Below are 13,505 nucleotides of genomic sequence, written 5' to 3'. Positions count from 1 at the left end.
CTTCAAAGTATTAAGTAACATAGAAAAAGGTATTATAGAGATAAATTTTGTTTCATAAATGCAGCGCGACGCGGTTAATTTTTCTATACCGCGTGCGTTTGAATGACGCCTTCAAGAGGTTGGACCCTAACCGCTATATCATTTTATTATTATGATGTTTTTGCAATTAAATAAAAAATTCACAGAATTATAAATTAAGAATAGTAAATGCTTTATTTTACATTATATACTGCAGTCTTTTTACTAAATCCTAGTAAATGGTATTCTAATAAATAATGATTTCATAAACATTAAACCCATCTTTAAGATCTTAATATTAGCTCAGTAAATATAATTAATAATCTTCTTCGTCATATCCATATCCAAAGTCATTCTCATCTTCTGATCCATGATGTCCAAGCATTTCTCCAACAGTCATTTCTGTGGGATCAGCTTCAACATCCTCATCAACATAATCATCGGTCTCATCTATTTTGTAAAGAGAAGTATAATTAATTTAGTCAAGCAAAAGAAATTTTACATGAGTGGAAATTAATAATTTACCCATATCACAAGAGGTATCCATTTTTGGAAGTATAGATTCAGTTGTATTAGTTTCTATTTCAACCGGCATTTGCACTTCCTTTTTTGTTTTTTGAATTTCAGGCTTATCTACATGAGGTTTCTTTACTACTGGTGTGATTGGCTTATCTTTGATTCTTGATGAGTTAGATATATTAGATCTATAAATATAAACATTGATATTTATTGTAGAAATACGTTTCTTGTACAGAATAAAAAAATAATAAAAAATATTGTATACTAACATTTTATTAGAACTTGACGAAATATTCATTTCTTTCTTCGGTGATTGAACTGGCTCTTCGACCTTTTGTTGTTCTTTGGTTGAATTATTTAAACTAACGTTTAAACTTTTCAGTACTTCATAATTAATTTTCGATGATATTTTCTTCTCTTGTAACATTTTTTCAATTGCTTCGCCTAATAAAATTATAAAATGAACATAATAAACTCTAACAATTGATAAAAAATTAATATTATAGAATTTGTAGTAAATATTATAACATTACCTGCAGTATTTGCAGGTACTTGATTTTTATTACGTTTAGTAGTCCGCCGTCGTTTCTTCTCAGGTTTACCTTCTTCTTTTTCTTTTTGCCGTCTTTCTTCTTTTTCTTTTTGCTGATTTAAATACTCAGCATTCACTTTATTCCATAAATTGTGTTTGAATTGTGCTTCTTTTTCTGACATAATATAACTATCTAACTCTTCGTCATCTAAATCAGCAACATCAATCTCTCCAGTATCCTTAAGTAGAAAACATTAATGAATAACAATTGTTTTGATTAAAATTAATTTTACTTACATTTTCAAAATTTGTGTTTACTGGGTCTTTTGTTTCATTTTCTCGATCATTTGTTGATATCAAACCCATAGAAGCAATATTAGGTCCTTTAAACAATTGGGCGTATTATAAATTTTATAACATAACATTATAATAAAATTTAAGAAACTGTTTAAATCCTTGCCTAATCCAGTAATTAATCGATCGTTTATGTTATTCATTTCGGAATCTTGAAAATCACTGTCAGGGTCATCTACATCGTTTCCAACGTAATGTTTAATTACATCTAAATTACTTTCCCTTATAAATCTATCAGTATCTGCTCTTTCTATAGAAGCAGCTGGAAATTAATATTTTATGGTTTTTTTCTATAATAAAAACAATAAAATAATTCATCAATTTTTTAATTATTATTACAATTACCATCTTTGCGCTTTTTCATTTTTCCTAATCTGTGTTCTTCTAATTGTTTGTCAATTTCTGCTTGCAATTCATTTATTTCTGTATCTATGTTTAACTAAGAAAAAACAAATTATGCATAATTAATTATGTAGATATACGATATATTATAAAATAAAAATATTCTATACCCTTTGTAATCGTTCTCTGTCTTTTTTTCGTGCTGCTTTAAAAGCTGGAGGATCCTGTTCTTCTTCCAAATCGACCGTCATGAATTCTTCAAGAGTCAATGCGCTTGAAGGTGTATCACCAAATTCTATAAGCCTATAGATGTTAATGTACAAAAATTTGTTATCAATTTTTACGTTTATTTAGAAAAAAACTTATTTGAATACTTTTTACCTCTTGCGTAATGTCGATTCATGCACTTTTACAATTTTAATAATATCCGCCGGTGACCTATTGAACTCGTGTAATCGAGCAGCCATCAGCAAAGCTAATATAAAAGAAATATCGCAATATTTGTTTAATATCGATTTAATTTCAATGATCTTTTTTTTAAATTATATTTAATAATATAATTTGGCTTTTTAAGTGTTTAGGTGAATTTGTAACAAACGTTAATGCAAACATCATATGTAAAATTTAAAAATGTATTAATTAAAACTTAAGTATTTATATTAAAATTAAATAAAATTTAGATTACGAATAAATGAAACTTTTCTAATACCAGCGCCACATAATCCTGATGGTCTACGTCCGCTGTGAATACTATCCCTTTTCATTCTTTGAACTACTCGTAAAGCCGTCATTGATACTTCGTGAGTTTTTTCACCAAACTCCAGCTTATTTGCAAATCTCATAATATATAAACATGGATCTATAAAGAAAAATAATGTCAACAATGCGTTAAATTTAAAAATTCATCAAATATTAACAAATTCATTTTATTAGTTTATTAACATAGTATATTATATTAACATAATTGCCAAGAATTTCCTTTTTATAATATATAATACACTTTTATGTTATTCTTATTTAAACCTAGAAGGTAAAATAACAAAAAGAATAAAATATATAGTAATTATATAATTCCTGAAGTTTTTAATTAATATTTATTCCATTAGATTACATTTGTATTGTACGCTATTGTTTATAAGTGGACATTACTTGCGAAATATACATGGTGTTCACTTTAATGTTCCGCACAATTTTCAAATTGTTCGCAGCAATATAATAAAAAGATTATTAAGTAAACTTTATTTCTGTTAAATGAACAATATATTATGCTGAATGGACAACGTATTAAAATAAAATGTATTTTTTTTTTCTCTTTAGTCTTGATCATATTGATCTTGTTGATCATATTACACTAAAAAAGGGATTTATTTTAATGTTCATCATCTTTATATCTTCTTCACGCATATTATAAATAAATTATAGTTAACATTTTTTATTACAATACTATTTTGGTAACTGGTCACGAATCGGTACTGGATCTGACCAATTAACAAGGGAGGAGTTTACACCATCAATAATTATGCTTAAATGTGAAATAGATAAAAATATAGAGCGAGATAATAATACTTGGTACTCAATTCCAGATGTTTTATACAAAACAATTGAATGTTAAAACTCCAGTAAGCAAAATGAAAGAAATATATGTACGTAACACCGGAGTTACGTTCCATGAAAATATTTTCAAGAAATGGTAAGGATGGTGATGGCCAGTTAGCAAGACAGTAGATAATCGCAAAACAGATGAAAAATCATACGTTAGAGCGAACACCCTGTATACACATACTGCGCAGATCGAAGTTTGCGTTTTTGAGAAACACCAGATATGTGGACGCGCGTGCCCTAAGTTTCCTATCGACCGACGTACGGAACTATCTAACCAGCGCCCGTCTGACATGGCGCCCATGTAAATGAAATCCAAAATCGTTCCGTGTTGCAATTGAAGAGAAAACGGGCAATCAAGTTTAAAAAGTGAAAATGGCGATGTCAAATCTTTACTCGAAAATATCAACGAAGCCAATGAAACGGTTCCAGGACAACGTCACAGTCAAACAGACTAATCCATGGTTAAACGGTGAGAAATTATTACAGATATAAATAAACATAATATGCACCTTAAATATATACTGTCCATGCATTTATTAAAGTGAATTATAGAAATAAGAATAAATGGAATTGTTTTTATTTTGTTTAGCTATATCCGAGTAATGTTGTATCATTTCCATAATGTTTATTTTCACTTCGAAACACATAATGATATTTTAACAACATTTTAATTAGTTTACCTTGAGCTTTGAAATATTTTATTTGAAAATGCATTCTTTAAAAATAATTTCGATCAATTAGGAATTATGAATGATAGATGAAATAGTAAATATATTTTACAAAGTAGTATATAACATGAAACTGCACAGACTTCAAATATACAATATTATAGTGTTAAACTATTTTACGTAATTTCATTTAAATCTTATGATTTTTCATAAAATGAGTCTATTACGATAAATGTTCGATGAATCAGAGAATGTTGAATCAAATAGAATAATATTGTACATATTTTTAACGTTTAATTTTGATCATATTTTTCGTATTATTCATATGATATTAAAACATAAAAATTAAAATTAGAAAAATTTATAAATCGATAATAGCGTTATAATACTTATTAACCTATGTTTTATTTTAAACCAAATATATATTTAAAAAATTTTGAACTAATTGTAACTTTTCTGTTTTAAATAATTTCTGCTATTATATTGTTATAAAGTCTTCTGACCATTTTATATAATACATAAATTTTTTTGTAATAACTAAAGATACATCCAATTTAACAAAAATTTGAAATCATGCAAAAAGTATATTAACCCTATAATATGTATGTATACATACATTCAAATGAATTTATTTGACATACATATCACGTGCACCACAAAATTTCTACGAAACTATACGAATAAAACCGGAACAAACCGAACTTAATATCATTCGAAGTCTTTATACCTATAGATGAATTTTCCTTAAGTGTATTACATACACATAAGTGTATATTTGTGTTCGTAATGTTTGAATATGAGAGGTGGTCTTTAAAGCTACAGTGGTAGCAAATATTTACTATGTTATGATAGAAGTAAAAGATTCTATTTAAAATTATTCTAAAAACTGTGGAATAATGTACACTAACGGTAAAATTTTGATGATTTTGCTTTGCATTCGTTTTAACTGAACCGTCGCTAAAAGGTGATAGATTATACAACATCTTAAAGCGATGGTAAATAAAAATAATGGATGTACGAAAACAAACTTTGATTAAATGTAGGAAAAATAATCTAATTTAGAGATCTTAAACTTTATTACAGTTATTGTATTGCATAACCTCTATTAGTAATGAAAAATATTTTTTGTTGATGAAGTTATACAATCGGTAATATCAGTTTTCGATATATTCTAGCTTAATATAATTAATATATTTATATAAAGGTATTATCTATTAATTGTACTGTTGATGAATTAGTGAAAATTAATATAGAATAGTGTTACTTTTTGTAACTTTACTATTGTTACTTTGACATATGCTTAATGTTTGTTATAATTAATTTTTATATAATATTTACTCATCCATTTTTAAGTTTAATCTTTATGTAATGATACTAAAAATGATAAATAAAAGAGTAATATTTAAACATATTTTATTCCATTAAATCCATTAAATTTTTTTATATAATGTTCTGTGTGCTAAATTGTTTTAACATAATAAGATAATAATTTTGCCTAAATATGTTGTTTGATAACAAAAAAAAAAAAAAAAAAAAAACAAATACTAGATAGAAATGAATTTCATCTAACCTAAACCTAATATATTGATATTATATATGTTTTAGCGGAATCATTGATTCCTGTATCAGATTCACCACCTACTGTAAGCCCATTATCTTCTTCCATTGTATTACAACGTGAAGGAACGATAAACCAACCACTTAGTGCACCTGCTTCACCTTTGTCTTCCTTATCATCTCCTTTAACTCAATTGAATTTGTCATCACCTGAAGACTGTACACAAGATCCTAATTGGCAGGCAACAAAACCTACAGTTCGTGAACGAAATGCTGCCATGTTTAACAATCATTTAATGGCTGATATTATATTTATTGTTGGAAGCCCAGGTAATTAATCATAAAGTCATTTAGTAATTGAACAAGCAGTAAAAATAATTTAATGTATTAAATATATTAAATAATAATATATTTGATTGCTCAATGTAGGTCACATACAAACTATACCAGCACATAAGTATGTATTGGCCACTGGTAGTTCTGTATTTTATGCCATGTTTTATGGTGGTCTAGCAGAGAATAAAAGAGATATAGAAGTACCAGATGTAGAGCCTGCTGCTTTTCTTGCTCTATTAAGGTAACTGTTTTAAGCTTGATGAAGACATCTTAAATTATTCACTACTTATTTTATTATCTTTTCTCAGGTATATGTACTGTGATGAAGTACAATTAGAAGCCGACACAGTGTTAGCAACACTCTATGTTGCTAAAAAATATATAGTCCCTCATTTAGCAAGAGCATGTGTTAATTATTTAGAAACAAGTTTAACAGCAAAGAATGCATGTTTACTTTTAAGTCAGTCTCGTTTGTTCGAGGAACCAGATCTTATGCAACGTTGCTGGGAAGTTATAGATGCTCAAGTAAGTTTAAATAAAAGAATGTTGAAGTCTCTTACTTTTAATGATAATTTAAATGTAACATTAAAGAGTAAATCAAACTCTTCAAACTGTTTGAATAACAAATTACATGATTCTGAACAGCAATTTATTCAAAAAACTACAAAAACTAATAATTATGGAAATATAAAAAATGGACTATCAGTAGTATCTCATTGCTTCAGTTTATCTGAGAACAATTGTTGTTCTAAACTTAACAACAAAAAATTATCGTTTTCATTATTTCGAACTCGAAGTGAACCTTATTTTGCAGATAATAAGTTAGAAATTGAAGTAACACAAAATGTAACTTATGAAGATAACTTTATAGAAGAATATGAACACAACAGAAATGATTATAATGATTTTTCTAAAATAACATGTAATATTAGTCCAATAATTACTTAAAGAATTTATAACATTTATTCTGTATATTAAAAAGTTCAAGATATATAGAATTGCTTATCCCTTTTTTAATTAAATTGAGTGAATATTTGAAAGACTGATCTACAAAAAACTATAAAAATATATTTTTTTAATTTTTAATCGAAATTCGTCTAAACTTCATTATAAAAATTCCATTCATTAATTATTAAAGATAATATTACGAAAGATTAAATACATAATAAGCAATTTTATAAAGTATGAAAATAAAATACTTCAACAACATTTTTTTGTAATATTATATACTATATCATACTTATTTAATTAATTTTTTATGTACATATATGACTATTACACTAGTATTCATAAAATATTTAATTGTAATAAATTATATCATCATTAAATTAAATGTTTTTCAAAAAATTACAAAATTAGTTTCCTCATAAAAATATCATATTTAATATATACATTTAGAACAAATTTTCAAAAATTTGTTTTTACTTTTAAATTGTATCCTGTATCATATAATAAACATTTTTTTTAGTAAATATAGTGAATATCAATATTAACAAAGGATTAGGTTCTAACTAAATCATTGAAATTAGTTTTATACTTATATTTTTAGTTTCTTATATTTTACATATACTAACTGTATTTGATAATATTCTTAATATTTTTTAAAGAATTCTTAGAATTTTAAAAATACTTTTAAATTTAGAAAGAACACAAATATACTTTTTGGATGTTTCGGATATAAGATTGATATATGTACATATGCATCATGCAGAAGCCAAACTGATTAATAACATTATGGGTAATCACCTAATTTTTAGAAAATTAAACTCTAATATATTCTAATACTAAAATTAAGTATTTTTCAGGAAATAGAGTTGATCACTTTGGCTTCTAAGTAATTCATACAATATACATAAAATCAATGAAAATATATTCCTAAGAAATATATCCTTTTTTTAATAATTAAATTTTCGTCAAAAGACAATATATATTTTTACTAAATTTATATATATAAAATTGAATGTAATACAGGCAGAAATGGCGCTAAGATCAGATGGTTTTGTGGATATTGATATCCACACTCTTGAATCAGTGCTTTCTCGAGAAACATTAAACTGTAAAGAGATACATATATGGGATGCTGCACTAAGATGGGCTACTGCAGAATGTATTCGGCAGGAACTTGAACCTTCATCAGCCAATCAAAGACGACTATTAGGTAAATATCTAAATTAAAATTTTAAATCAAAAACTAGTATCACTAGTGCTTTTTTCATTCTAGGATCTGCTTTATATTTAATTAGACTTCCTGCTATGAATTTGGAAGAATTTGCCAATAGTGCTGCTCAGACTGGAATCTTAACACAACAAGAAACAATTGATGTTTTTTTGCATTTCACTGCTAGTAATAAACCTCAACTTTGCTTCCCTACCAAACCTCGACAAGGTTTAAAAACTCAAGTAAGTATTATAAAACAAAATCATTTATTTAGGTTTAATGTAAAACAACTATTCATAACAGCTTGCATAAGTTATATATAGAGTGATAGAACTAAAATTTCTTATGCTTTATTTGCAGGTGTGTCATAGGTTTCAGTCATGTGCATATAGATCAAATCAGTGGCGTTACAGAGGCAGATGTGACTCAATTCAATTTAGCGTTGATAAAAGAATATTTGTTGTTGGTTTTGGACTTTATGGAAGTTCATCTGGTGCTGCAGATTATAATGTTAGAATCGAACTTAAAAGATTGGGATGTGTTTTATCTGAAAATAGTACGAAATTTTTTTCGGATGGCTCGAGTAGTACGTTTCATGTATATTTTGAGAATCCAATCCAAATCGAGCCAGAATGCTTTTATACAGCTAGTGTAATACTAGACGGAGGCGAGCTAAGTTACTTCGGTCAAGAAGGAATGTCAGAGATAACAGTTGGTAATGTAAATTTTCAATTTCAATGCAGTTCAGAAAGTACGAATGGTACTGGTGTACAAGGAGGGCAAATACCCGAATTAATTTTTTATGGACCACCAGTAGATGACTGATGGAAATTTACCACAGAAATAATGGTTTAACTGCTGGTCTCTAAAAATATGTACCTTGACATTGTTCAAGATTTTGTATAATTGTTTTGAATACTATTTTTAAATCGATGACGAATATTGTGTAATAGATGCACTCTAAAAAATATTAAACATTTATATTTTGAATTTAGTATAAAATCATAATGAATAGTTTGCAGAAGAAATTATAATTTTGTTTCTATTATTATCATTCTATTAATCAAATATAAAAAGAAATGTCTTTGTTTTAATTCAAAGACTTGAAAACAAACTTTCTGTTTTATAATACATTGAATATAAATATGAATAATTTCATAAAAATTTATTTTCGTAAAATAAAAGTCAAATATATATATAAAAATTATTATTTGTTTTATATTAAATAAAAAGACAGTATTAAACTAAGGAAATAAATAGTTTACTATATTTAAATTAAAATTAAATTTTAAATTTGCACTTTTGCAGAGGAGTGTGTCTACTACAACTTTTGATGTATTCATATTTATGCTTTGTTTCTTCCGAAAAAATATTACATTTCTTATATAATTTAAATACTTGAAACATTATTTGTAAATATGCAACAAGTGAAGTATATAAAATACTTGTTAGATTTGAAGAAGAAAAAGAAGATGTAAAAACGATCTTTAAATTGATAGAAAACAATTGAGAAAGTTAATAAGTGCTATTTAAAAGGATTTACTATCTTAAAAATTATTGTTAAATAATAATATAAAGAAATAAGCAAAGATCAATTAATTTTGGAAACTATATTGTTATCTCGACTAATTAATTCTCAATTAAAAAATACTAATATATAAACTATAATTTTTTTTAATTGGAATGCTTTAGAATCTTAAATGAACAATGTACATTATCGTTTTATGGAGGAGAATATACTGTTTTTACTAACATAAGTAATATTGATTTAATGTTGCATTCATATATCATGTATTTTAGAATATACTATACTTATTGGAAAGCGTCATAAGCAATTTTAGAATAGTATTATAATTGAAACTGCCTATACAAAATAATATTTGTTTTTTATTGTAACATTATTATTTTGTTTTTTGTATCATATTCATAAGAGAGGACATACATTTTACTTTCTTAGATTTATTGATTCTTTAATATATGAAATTATGTACTGCAAAAAATGATTACTAAATTATTAGAAGGAATGTTTAAATGTAGATCCTTAAAGCAAAATAGCGTTTTTGTATACAATATAAAAATCACAACAATACTTTATATGTACATTCTACGATATTTTAATCATGTTTATATAATTTTATAATTTACTATAATCTATGTAAAAAGTAGAAAAATATTCTAGTATAGTTTCAAGATACAGTATATACTAATTATATATAACTCTCTTACTTTTTTTTTATAATAAACATTATATTGTATTCAGTAATGCTATAGAATCTGGCGCCAAAGTCTACATTGCAAAATAGTAAATACTATTTAAAAAAGTACAATGGATTGCAATACCAATAATAATAAAATGTACAAAATAATGCCTTCCTATTACTAGTATGACTGGCTGGTGCCAAAAAAAGGAACAAGTAAATTTTGAGAGCATCTCTGTCTTAAGATTGGCATTAAAAAAGATATTAATTATATCATTAACTTCTGAAACAATATTAAAATATTCAGTGAACAATTTTAGTTTGGGTTTAAGTTAGATTAATTTATTACTAATAAATAAGAGATTTAGTTTTGTATTCTCCATTTTAGATACTTGATATTATTTAAAATCAAAAAATTATTTAACATTACAATATGAAAAGTGTAATTGAAAATGTCTACACAAGCAATAAATTTAAAGAAATGTAAAAATCTTACATAGAAATAGTCATCTTATATTATACTTTTATGTATTAAAGTACTTCAGATTTCTTGATTATTAGTAATATATGGAATGAACAAAAAAGTTGAATACGACTTTAGGAGCATGTAGTACTCAGCAAAAATTTTTAATAAACATGGGTTCAAAAACTATAGTTCAAAAACTATTAATTTCAGAGTTACAAAGTTTTTTGTCAGTAAGATATTATCTTTACAACATATGCTCAATATGACCCCTGTTCAGTTCAGTATACACTTCAGCATATTTTCTTACAGAAATACATATACATTGAAAAATCTCGGCATTTTCCTTATCTCTTGGTTTTGGATTTTACGGAAGTGAACTTAATATCTCTTGGCAACAAAGCAGCTGGTTTATTATGTACTAAACATCTCATAACTCCAAAATTAACGGTTTTTGACCCATGATTATTAAAAGCTTTTTGCTTATTATGATAAATACTACATGTTTCTAAGGTTTCTATCCTCAGCTTTAGCAACATCCTCAATTTTTTTGTACATCTTGTATACAATAGGACTAAATTTTGAATTAATATTTCATACTATTACTATTAAAAAACTGAGTGTACGTGAAGACACAAATGTTATATTTAATACTTAGAGATATTTCAAATATGAACAAATTTTTACTATAGTTAATCAAGTATTTAATTTTGTATTTTTTCAAATTTAAAATTTAATACAACGATAATGTATGTAAGAAATCACTGTTTATAATCTTTTTCAAGCGGTAATAAATGTAACAATAACTGTTATTTCTGATAAAAGTACCTTACGAAATAAGAAAATTTATATCTGAAGAATAAAACATGTCAATCTAATTAATTACAAATCGAACTTTTTTATTTAATTAAAAGTTAAAGATTATGTATGTATCATGTAACATTTAATGATATTTAAAAATTAGTTAATTTGTTCTTAAATGAGAGCAAATAAATTGAATACAGGCATAAATTAGAAATAAAAATTTATAACATGCGAATTTATAAAATGCTTACCTACTGAAGGTATATTGATGCAAAGAGCTTGCGTAAACCTCAGATATGTGCGTCCCAATTCATGAACACAAATTTGCAGCACATCACTGATGTCAATAAGCATATCTAAATAATTGGTTAAGTATATACTTTACTTCTGAAAACTTGTCATACATAACAAACGAAACTTATATTATTATTTATTATAATTCTTGCTTTTCAGTTTAGAATAGCTTCCAACTTATATCATAAACAGGACTTATATTTCAATAAGATTTCACACTAAACCAAATACTTTGTATTTATGAAATAGATATAAAGTAGCAAAAATAAATTCAAGAATGATAATTATAAGAAAAATATTGTTTTTTATTGTATGAAAATATAAAGGATACGTGCAGTGCCTTCTGTACGACAAGTAATATAAACACAAGCTGCATGATTATGTGCTTGCTTCCTCCCACGAGTTAACTGACGATTCAATGCCATTTTATAAAAATTCATAGATGTATCAATACAATGCTGATTTAATCTAGTAACAAAATAAAATACATATTAAATATTTTATAAAATATAATAAATGAAATTAATAATTTACTGATTGTATTATAGAAAAAATTTACATACTGTAATTGCATACATAAATGAGTTATTCCTTTTCTTGCATTTTGCAATGTTATTCCTCTTGATTCTTTTCCATTGACATGATATGCTATGAACATAAAAATGATTAAACTAGACAGATGATGGAAACTAGTAATAAGAAAATAAAGAACATTTAATGTCATATTTATTATAAAATAACATACTTGCTCCAAATCCTGTAGCTCCACCAGTGCTGTCATTAGCAACAAATTGACCAAGTACCATCATATTCCCAGATGGTGTCTCTTTAAAAGCTGTTTCACTAACAATGAGTTGGTCTTCCAACACAAAACCACAATCTGTACAGACAGCATCTCCTCGGGCTGGATCTGTTTCAATATTTGTAGATCCACAATTCCGACACTTACTCGCAGACATCTGTTAAATGACAATACCATCATTCAAAGAGAAATCTTTATTATTAAGAATTTAAAGCGACATTTTCACATAATTTATGTTATTTTTTATGATTCAAACTATGTACAGATCAATGTGTAACTAAAATATTGAAATTTTATTAATGTTTCCCTAAATTATGCAAGATACTTAAAAAATAAATAAAAGAATTACTTTTAATATATTAAGCAATAAAGAAAAAACAATAATTTTTATATCATACTTTGAAATTACCTTTGTTGTATTATATTCTTTATGTTCAACTTTAAATTACAGAAATGATGACATATCAAGTATTATAGGTTAAATAATTTTATTAAATAATGATAACATAATAACAATGTCACACTGAATTATACCCTGTTTTACGTAAAAATATGTAAAATCAGGATGGGTTTAATATTCGTTTGATAAAACAATCTTAATCGAATAGTTTGGAAGCACACGCGTTATTACAAACATGACATAAGGATTAGATTGGATACAAAAAATATGCACATATATTCGCTGCTTTAAATGACTATATACATAGTTTCTTCATTGTACCAATGTAAATGTAATTTTCAAAGTAACATTAATTTTCATGTACTTGTTTTGTTATATAACACATCATAAAATTTACAATTATCTTAATAACTTAAATAAAAATAATAATACGATTTTGATTAGTGTAATGTAAGATC

At 25.6% G+C, this 13,505-nt stretch overlaps 2 protein-coding genes across 3 annotated transcripts; one reads left to right on the top strand and one right to left on the bottom strand.

Annotated features, from left to right (window-relative positions):
* Positions 1 to 187: 187 nt before the first annotated feature.
* On the bottom strand, positions 188 to 13,446 carry LOC100648486 (transcription factor IIIB 90 kDa subunit). Of its 2 annotated transcripts, XM_003399775.4 has the most exons (15): positions 13,057 to 13,446; positions 12,591 to 12,804; positions 12,409 to 12,493; positions 12,177 to 12,313; positions 11,803 to 11,907; positions 2,475 to 2,624; positions 2,147 to 2,240; positions 1,936 to 2,068; positions 1,769 to 1,862; positions 1,530 to 1,685; positions 1,367 to 1,452; positions 1,071 to 1,308; positions 807 to 981; positions 544 to 722; positions 188 to 468 (listed from the first exon to the last, which is right to left on the bottom strand). In XM_003399775.4, the coding sequence occupies exons 2-15, from the start codon at positions 12,802 to 12,804 to the stop codon at positions 335 to 337; spliced, it is 1,980 nt and encodes a 659-aa protein (XP_003399823.1). In that variant the 5' UTR covers positions 13,057 to 13,446; the 3' UTR covers positions 188 to 334. The 2 variants fall into 2 exon arrangements, with proteins under 2 accessions (XP_003399823.1, XP_020721602.1); XM_020865943.2 differs by lacking the exon at positions 13,057 to 13,446 and having other exon boundaries at positions 12,409 to 12,516; positions 12,591 to 12,716.
* Positions 3,634 to 10,452, top strand: LOC100648797 (BTB/POZ domain-containing protein 6-B). Its single transcript, XM_012315058.3, has 7 exons — positions 3,634 to 3,836; positions 5,641 to 5,922; positions 6,022 to 6,169; positions 6,237 to 6,453; positions 7,900 to 8,086; positions 8,150 to 8,328; positions 8,447 to 10,452. The coding sequence occupies exons 1-7, from the start codon at positions 3,740 to 3,742 to the stop codon at positions 8,909 to 8,911; spliced, it is 1,575 nt and encodes a 524-aa protein (XP_012170448.1). The 5' UTR covers positions 3,634 to 3,739; the 3' UTR covers positions 8,912 to 10,452.
* Positions 13,447 to 13,505: the final 59 nt, after the last annotated feature.

Source organism: Bombus terrestris, chromosome 12 (genome assembly GCF_910591885.1).
Source record: "Bombus terrestris chromosome 12, iyBomTerr1.2, whole genome shotgun sequence".
In the NCBI taxonomy this organism is placed as follows: Eukaryota; Metazoa; Arthropoda; class Insecta; order Hymenoptera; family Apidae; genus Bombus; species Bombus terrestris.
This window is presented reverse-complemented; position numbering and strand designations above follow the sequence as displayed.

What these genes read in the sequence shown, in the direction of transcription:
- LOC100648486 (XM_003399775.4), bottom strand. Translation starts at nt 12,804, where the DNA reads ATGTCTGCGAGTAAGTGTCGGAATTGTGGATCTACAAATATTGAAACA. An exon ending in CATCAATATACCTTCAGTAG is followed by an intron (nt 2,625 to 11,802) that starts GTAAGCATTTTA and finishes TTTTCTTTATAG; the next exon opens with ATCCATGTTTATATATTATG. An exon ending in AATGAAAAAGCGCAAAGATG is followed by an intron (nt 1,686 to 1,768) that starts GTAATTGTAATA and finishes ATTAATTTCCAG; the next exon opens with CTGCTTCTATAGAAAGAGCA.
- LOC100648797 (XM_012315058.3), top strand. Translation starts at nt 3,740, where the DNA reads ATGGCGATGTCAAATCTTTACTCGAAAATATCAACGAAGCCAATGAAA. An exon ending in GACTAATCCATGGTTAAACG is followed by an intron (nt 3,837 to 5,640) that starts GTGAGAAATTAT and finishes TATATGTTTTAG; the next exon opens with CGGAATCATTGATTCCTGTA. An exon ending in ATTTATTGTTGGAAGCCCAG is followed by an intron (nt 5,923 to 6,021) that starts GTAATTAATCAT and finishes TGCTCAATGTAG; the next exon opens with GTCACATACAAACTATACCA.